Below are 9,067 nucleotides of genomic sequence, written 5' to 3'. Positions count from 1 at the left end.
TTGAGCTATAAGCATTCGACTACGAATCTTCTTTATCTGCTCATTCGTTTCAACTATCATCTCAGGCCCTAATAAACTCCTTTCTCCAGTTTCATACCAACACGACGGAGATTGACGTTTTCTGCCATACAGAGCTTCATATGGAGCCATTCCGATGCTCGCATGATAGCTATTATTATAAGCAAACTCTACTAATGGCATATACCGATCCCAACTCACCGGCTGGTCTAAAACACAAGCCCTTAGCATATCCTCCAGGGTCTAAATAGTTCTTTCTGAATGACCATCTGTCTGAGGGTGATACGCAGTACTCAAGCTTAACTGAGTCCTAAATGCACGCTGAAAAGCTCCCCAGAATCTTGATGTAAAGCGAGGATCCCTATCAGATATAATGGTAGAAGGCACGCCATGCAACCTGACAATCTCTTTAATATACATTCAAGCTAATTATTCCATTGTACAACTTATTCGGATAGGAAGAAAGTGAGCTGATTTTGTCAGTCGATCCACAACCACCCAAATAGCGTCACAACCAGACCGGGTCCTAGGCAAACCTATCACAAAGTCCATTGCAATACTCTCCCATTTCCATTGTGGAATCTCTAAAGGCTGAAGGGTCCCTGATGGTCTCTGATGCTCAATCTTAACCTTCTGACACGTTAAACATTTAGATACATGCAATGCCACATCATTCTTTATACCTAGCCACCAGAACATCGCTTTTAGATCTTGATACATTTTAGTACTCCCTGGATGAATTGAAAACCCGCTCTTATGAGCTTCCTTTAAAATACTCTGTCGCAGGTCCCCAATATCTGGCACAATAATCCGGTTCTTGAACCTCCACAAACCATCCTGTCTTTCTGACACTCTCCACTGTTTTCCTTGTTCAACTGCTGGTAATACCTTACGTAATGCTTCACTGTCTCGATGAGCCTTCAGAAGTTCTGATTTAAAATCACTTGAAATATGCAACTGACTCAAACACAAAATTTCATATTCTTCTATAATTCCCAAATTCAAACCTTGAAATGCTCTTAGTAATTCTTCTTCCCGTAGCATCATCCAAGCTGCATATAGGGATGTCAGTGGGGCGGGTAGGGGCGGGTTTTTGCCCTACCCGACCTCGCCCCGCCCTCCTTGTACCCCACTACTACCCGCCCCACCCCTACCCGCGGGTAGAAGGCTATTCTACCCTAACCCGCCCCCACGGGTACCCGCCCCGCCCCTATAAAAAGTAAATAACATTTTAAATTTTACACATTCATATATAAATCAAGATACAAACTTAAAATTCATAACTAAATTAAAATACAAACATAAGATTCATACAATGTCAAATAACTTAAAATTAAAAAAAAAGTTCATACAATGTCAAATAACTAAATTAAAATACAAACATAAAGAAATTACATCATTAAAATATAAAAAAATCTTCAATCCTTATTCTTGATCACTCTCCACATCTTCATCATCATTAAAGGTTTGAAGATCAAGATTCAAACCTAAAAATCAAAAGAGATAGCAATTAATATATTAATTACTATGATGTAAAAAATTAACATAAATGAATATTAAGTAATATATCACCTTTATTCCCTAAAGCTGCCCACAACTAACTTTGGCCACACATCAAAGCTTCAATTATGCTTTCTTTGAGCTTTCCGCGATGAGGAGAGATTACACGACCACTTGTACTAAAAGCAGATTCAGAAGCAACAGTGGATACTAGAATGGCATATATATCCTTGGCTATTTTTGCCAAAACTTTAAATTTCATTTGATTGTTCTTCCACCATTTCAAAACATTAAAGTTAGGATCATTTGGAGGATGAATTTCCTCCTCAAGATAATGATCAAACTCAACATTTACACATGAACCCCTTGTCATTTTTTTCTTTTAAGATACACCATATAATCATCACCCCCAAATATGCTTGTATTTCCACTTTCATCAACTTCCTTTGTACCAACATATGACACATCAGAACTCATTTTTTGATTGTATTCATTAACCAACTCATTACACAACTGATGAATTCTATCAACTTGCTTGGAACATTCTATTGGATCTGGATACATTTTTTTAAATTGAAACTCAACTCCAACCATCTTGTACCTAGGATCTAAAACAGCAGCAACACCCATAATGCCATGAATCTCATCCCAATACTTCTCAAATTTCTTCTTCATGCTAGATGCCATATTAGCCATTAAAGAATTACTAGAAAGTTGCCATTCATCCAATGAGACTTTTATTTTACAAACCAAAGTAAAGTAAAGATTGGTCGTCGGAAATTTAGAACCAGAAAACAGCTGAGTAACATCATAAAACAACTTCAATCTATCACATATTTCCTTGGCAAGTTCCCACTCCTCATTACTTGGCACAGTTTTATATTGGGGTTCTTTCTGCCTTAACCTAGGAAAGACAGCTCTATATAACAATGCAGTTTCTAACATCAAATAAGTTGAGTTCCACCTAGTCGGACAATCAAGAACCAATTTCTTAGTAAATGGAATCGCTGTTTTAGCACACCAACTCACAAAAGTTTCGTTCCTTTTCTGCGTTGCAGTCCAATACAATACACTACTACGAATCTTTTCAATACTTTCCTTCACTATACTCAAACCATCCTTGACAATCAAATTTAATATATGAGCACAACAATGCATATGCAACAATTTACCCCCCAACATCAAGAATGAAGAATCTAGACGCCCCAACAGTTCATCTATCATAGCATCATTAGTGGAACAATTATCCAATGTAACAGTAGACAGTTTTCTATCAACGTTCCATTCTAACAATATTTTAATCAATGTTTGAGCAAGAACTTCACTTGTATGGGGACAAGGAACATAACAAAAGATGAAAAATAAAACAAACATGCATGCATTTTAGATTAACGAAGCTCAACGTACAAAGACAACACAATGTATAAAAGTTTACGAAATTTTTGAAGTACCTCAATAGGCGCATTTGCAACTTCCACGAACTATCGATATAGTGAGCTGTGACAACCATGTAACCCTTTTCTTGATTGGAAGTCCACATGTCGCTAGTTATCGCAACTCTACTATCATTTTCATCTAGTTGAAGAGTTAACTTCAGCTTCTCATCCCCAAACATCTTCAAGATGTCTTTCCTAACCGTGTTGCGACTAGGCATTTTAAATGTTGGTTGTATTGATGCAAACGCTCGCCTCAGTCCATGGTGGTCTACACAACTCAAAGGATACTCATGCAGGACAATCATTTCGGTAACACACTTTCTTGTCTTTGAAGGGTCAAACACAAATCCATTTTCGTTTACTTTTTGCACTTGTGCTTGTTTTGCTAGAGATTCAACAATTGATGATTGCCTTGAGGTCGCCACTTTTATTCTCTTACAATATCGGTCCACATGGTTTCTCAGTGACTTGGTACCATTCTTCGGATTTGCATTAAGCACACTCTTGCAAAATTTGCATTTTGTCTTCCATTCACCTTCAACTTTTAAACGATCAAAATACTTCCAATAAGCACTCTTAACATTAGCCTTATTGTCACCTTCAACAGGAGTTGATCCTTCTGGATTCGAGGCATTATTATCCGTTGCTTGTGGAGTTTCCAAAGTTGGATTAATATTACTCTCAACTTCAATTTCATTATCGGTCGGAGCAACATTATTGCTTTGTGTATCTTCTCTAGCATTGCTAGCCATAAAATTACCTTAACAAACCTGCATTGAAAACACAAAGCATATAAACTAGAGATATATAAGTGTAGAGAATGAATCACAACAATAAAGTAACAAAATTCTTATCCACAATTCAATAAACCACAACTTCAATCACAACAAGAGGAAACAATTAAAAAAACACAAAACAAAATTTAAGAATTGGCAAACTGTCATAGCTGTGGATTAAGTTATCATAACTCATGACATGATAGGTTAATATGAATATTCCAACGCTATATAGGTATCTAGTCCTTAATCATGTTCACATCACTAAAACATTAAAAATCTGAATCCCTTTGAATCATTCCACTTATGGTTTTTCATTTATCAACCAAATAATTCATCACAAATATCCAAAAACAGTTACAGCTGCTGAATCTTTTTAAGTTCCAGAGCATGTAAAAGGTGCCAAAGGGAAACCTATAATTCCTTCATAGCAACTCTATAATGAAAACAAAGAATGTTGTTCAGATTGGTGAGAACAGTATTAAATTGGTGAGAATGTTTAAGAATAGCATAGAACTACTAGGAAAATATAAAAGATATATGAAAAAAACCAAAAGATATGATGTAAGGCCCACATCGGTTGGGGAGGGGAACGAAGCATGCCTTATAAGGATGTGGATACCTCTCCCTAGCATGACGCGTTTTGACGAGTGAGTGTGGGGGGCTTAGGCTATCATCCCTATCGTCAAAGGCAAAACCGTGAGGCCTTGTGTGCCAAAGCGGACAATATCGTGCTAGCGGGTGGTCTGGGCTGTTACAGATGGTATCAGAGACGGAACCCGGATCGATGTGCCAGCGAGGGCGCTGGACTCCCTTAGGAGGGTGGATTGTAAGGCCCACATCGGTTGGGGAGGGGAACGAAGCATGCCTTATAAGGATGTGGATACCTCTCCCTAGCATGACGCGTTTTGACGAGTGAGTGTGGGGGCTTAGGCTATCATCCCTATCGTCAAAGGCAAAACCGTGAGGCCTTGTGTGCCAAAGCGGACAATATCGTGCTAGCGGGTGGTCTGGGCTGTTACATATGAAATATATTATTATGTTCAATAATTTCATAAATAAATAACCCTCAGATTGGTAAATGGATACTCCTGAGCAAAACTATTATTAATTCCAAACTTAGGAATACAATGATTGAATGAAACCATAAGCATCACCAACGCAATATTCATAAGCATTACCAAACTATTAATTGAATGTTGAAATTAGCTTAAAACGGGCTGGTTATGTTACTTATACAGACATGATGAAACTGATATGGCAATTATTATGATTATTGGCTCACCAAATGCGATATGAACAATCACAAAATCTGAATAATTTCAAATCGATCAAGCACTTACAGGAAAAAACAGAGAGAGCATAATGTGAGATAGAGAAAGGAGCAACTTACCAGTTACTAAAGGAGGAAGACGGCGACAAAGAGAGCAGTACAGAGGTTCGGTAGTGTAGGACGGCAGTGCAGTGACACAGCGAGGGGTTCACTGTTCAGCAGATGAAGACTCGGCGACGGGGCTCGGAGGATGGTAGCGTCACGGTGGTGAGAGGCTCGGCAGAAGAGGAAGAGGGTTGCGGCTGAAGAGGAAGAGGAAGTGAGCGAGGGACTCGGAGGATGGTAGCGTCGCGGCGGTGATAGGCTCGGCGGGAGAGGAAGAGGGCTGCGGCTGAAGAGGAAGAGGAAGTGAGCGAGGGGCTCGGAGGAAGGTAGCGTCGCGGCGGTGATAGGCTCGGCAGGAGAGGAAGAGGGTTGCGACTGAAGAGGAAGAGGTGACCTCTTCTCTGTTAGGGTTGGGGGCTCAAACCTGAAGGAGTGAAGCTGTGAGGGTAAACTATGCGGCTGTGAGAACTGAGAAAGAGAAACCCTAAATTTGTAAGTGTGTATATATACTATGCACTCTGGGGCGGGTAGGGGCGGGTTTACCCTGACCCCGACCCCGCCTCGCCCCGCTCAACCACCTGCCCCAACCAAAACCCGCCCTGCCCGGGTCGGGGCGGGTTTGGGTACTCCTGCCACCCCTAGCTGCATATAAAGATTTCCGACTCAAGCCGTCCGCCACAACATTCACTTTTCCTGGATGATAATTCAATTCAAAATCATAATCTTTCAAGAGCTCTATCCACCTCCTCTGACGCATATTCAACTCTTTCTACTCAAAAAGATACTTCAAACTCTTATGGTCTGAGAAAACATGAAACCTAACGCTATAGAGGTAGTGCCTCCAAATCTTTAAAGCAAACACAATGGCAGCAAGCTCCAAATCATGTGTCGGGTTGTTCATCTCATGCGGCCTTAACTGCCGTGAGGCGTATGCTACAACATTCCGGTGCTGCATCAGAACGCACCCTAAACCCTTCAGTGATGCATCACAGTACACTTCAAATGGTTCACTTGATTCGGATAATACCAATACAGGTGCAGTAGTCAACATGTGCTTCAATGCTTGGAAACTCTCTTCACACTCTGGAGTCCAGATAAAAGGCGTATCCTTCCTAGTCAACTTAGTTAAAGGTAAGGTGAGCTGTGAAAATCCTTTAATGAATATGCGATAATACCCCGCCAAACCTAGGAAACTCCTGATCTCTGTCACTGAAGTTGGTCGCTCCCAATTCATTACTGCTTCCACCTTAGCAGGATCCACAACTATCCCCTGCTTACTCACCACGTGGCCAAGAAACTTTACCTCACTCTTCCAGAATTCACATTTAGATAACTTAGCATATAACTTCCTATCTCTCAAATTTTGCAGCATAATTCGCAAGTGATAAGCATGTTCTTCTTTAGTCTTAGAATAAACAAGAATGTCATCAATGAAGACAATAACAAACTTGTCCAAATATGGTCGAAAAATCCTGTTCATATAATCCATAAATACTGTCGGGGCATTAGTTAACTCGAAAGACATCACTGTATACTCATAATGACCATAACGGGTTCTGAAAGTAGTTTTCGGAATATCCTCATCTCTAACCCTTATCTGATGATACCCGGATCGCAGATCAATCTTAGAAAACATGCCGGCACCTTGTAACTGATCCATTAGGTCATCGATTCTAGGCAACGGATATTTGTTCTTCACAGTGATCTTATTCAATTACCGATAATCAACACACAACCGCATACTTCCGTCCTTCTTCTTTACCAGTAGCACTGGCGCTCCCCACGGAGAAACACTTGGTCGGATAAAATGCTTACCCAAAGGTCTTCCAGCTGAGCTTTCAGTTCAGCCATTTCTAAAGGTGACATCCTGTAAGGAGTAATCGAAATCGGACCGGCTCCAGGCACCAACTCAATTGCGAATTCAACTTCCCGATTAGGTAGAAATTCATTAATATCATCCGGAAACACATCTGGAAATTCACATACAACGGGAATATGCTCTAAACTCTAATAATCACCTGATACTCCTGCAGTTAATAACATAATACCCTGACATTCAGTTCCAGAACAGTTTACTATCATAGAATTCAAATAGTAACTATTCACCACAACCGGTGCTTCCGACCCTTCCGGCATAAACTGTACTGACTTCTCAGAACAGTCAAGCAAAACATGATTCTTGGATAATCAATCCAATCCCAAAATGAGATCAAGACCAGTCATAGGCAAACAAATCAAATCATGCACAAATTCACGCTGTTGTACTCGAAAGGGAACTTGTGGACATCTTAACTTAGTCACCATAGCTTCATGAGTAGCATTATATACTTTCAAATCATAACCTAAAACCACCATTCTCAATCCTAATTCATGGGCCTTTTCAAATGCAATAAATGAATGACTTGCTCCTGAATCAAATAAAGCATTTAAGATTTTACCAGCCATTTCACAATTACCTCTAATTAGTGTCTCAGATCCCTCAGCACCTATGGTAGAAGTGGTGTATACTCTCCCCGGTTGCTGCACTCTACCAGTCTCATACTTCTTCTTCTCCGGGCAATTGATGGCCATATGTCCGGGCTGTCCACAAGAATAGCATACTCCAAGTCCCAATCTGCACGGAACTCTAGGGTGATACCTTCCGCACTTCTGACAATTTTAGATCTTGCTGTGGCTGCTTCCCAAACCTTTTTCCTTGACTATCATTAGTATTCGGCCTTCTGTAATTACTTTGACACTGAGTCTGCTGTGGAACAAAACCTCCACGCTTGAAATTTCTACCTCTCGGGGGCAAAATTCCTCCCTGAAGGCCTCTGAAAAGGCACCCTCAAACTCCCTTTCTCTGCTGCCGCCTTCCTCACACAATCCTCAACCACCCTACTCTTATTCACCAATTTAGAAAATACCCTAATCTCCATTGGGGCAACGAAACTCAGAATATCACTCTGAAGACCTCCCTCATATTTAATACACTTCCATTCAGCAAAATCTTCAGGCGCACCTTGACAAATATGAGAAAAGCGACATAACTCCTCAAATGTGCTAGTATACTCAGCAACAGTCATATGTCCCTGCTTTAACTGCATTAATTCAAGTTCCTTGGCATTTCTAGCTGAATTAGGAAAGTATTTCTTATAGAATTCTGTTCGGAAAACCTCCCAAGGAATCGCAGCACCATCAGGCTGCAGGATACGTCGTGTTCCCTGCCACCAATACTGAGCTTCACCTTGCAACTGATATGTTCCAAACTCAACCCATTGCTCATCAGGAACCTGTTGGGCCTGCAACGCCCTTTCCATAGCCTGAATCCAATTATCTGCATCAGTGGGATTTGAGGTTCCCCTAAAAGTCGGAGGGTGAACTTTCAGAAATGTAGCAAGTGTCATAGGACCGTCTTCATCATTATTGTTCCCATGATTACCCTGATTTATCTGGTTACCCAGTGCCTCAGCTGTTGCCTGCATAGCTGCAACCATATTTTCCAAGGCAGCCATAAAATCTACTGGGTCAGTCCCTATGGGGCAGGAGTAACGGTGCCTGTCCTACCTCTACCTCGCCTGCGACCGCGTCCGCGAGTTGACATCTGGTCTCTATACACACCAAACAAGTGATATTAAGTTGATCAGTCTCAATATCGCAGGTCTAATGCTTTAAGTTCCAAATGCATGCTCACAAACGTTTATACCATATATATCAGTCAGATATCCTAATACCACATAAACACATATACAAAGAATGCACAGAAGCACAATCAGTCCGTCTTTCAGGCTCTATAGAAACGAACTGCTCTGATACCATAATGTAACACCCTACCACACTAAGCTTTACAAACGTTTATGCAATCCTATAATGCCGACACTCAGATCATAGAGCTTAAAGTATTAAACAGAAGCCATAAAAGGTGGTTTTCTAAGAATATTTAAATTTGACGTAACTTAATCTTAAATCTAAGTCCCATA

At 40.6% G+C, this 9,067-nt stretch overlaps 1 protein-coding gene across 1 annotated transcript; it reads right to left on the bottom strand.

Annotated features, from left to right (window-relative positions):
* Positions 1–1,755: 1,755 nt before the first annotated feature.
* On the bottom strand, positions 1,756–3,706 carry LOC140180527 (zinc finger BED domain-containing protein RICESLEEPER 4-like). The gene is made up of 2 exons (XM_072221748.1): positions 2,970–3,706; positions 1,756–2,194 (listed from the first exon to the last, which is right to left on the bottom strand). The coding sequence occupies exons 1-2, from the start codon at positions 3,704–3,706 to the stop codon at positions 1,888–1,890; spliced, it is 1,044 nt and encodes a 347-aa protein (XP_072077849.1). The 3' UTR covers positions 1,756–1,887.
* Between the last annotated feature and the right edge of the window lie 5,361 nt (positions 3,707–9,067).

The sequence above is a fragment of the Arachis hypogaea genome, chromosome 17, assembly GCF_003086295.3.
Source record: "Arachis hypogaea cultivar Tifrunner chromosome 17, arahy.Tifrunner.gnm2.J5K5, whole genome shotgun sequence".
Taxonomy (NCBI): Eukaryota; Viridiplantae; Streptophyta; class Magnoliopsida; order Fabales; family Fabaceae; genus Arachis; species Arachis hypogaea.
This window is presented reverse-complemented; position numbering and strand designations above follow the sequence as displayed.

Bases quoted from the DNA above. Each gene is read 5' to 3' on its own strand.
- LOC140180527 (XM_072221748.1), bottom strand. From the start codon at position 3,706: ATGGCTAGCAATGCTAGAGAAGATACACAAAGCAATAATGTTGCTCCG. The intron at 2,195-2,969 runs GTACTTCAAAAA...TATGGCATCTAG, and splicing joins TTGCAAATGCGCCTATTGAG to CATGAAGAAGAAATTTGAGA.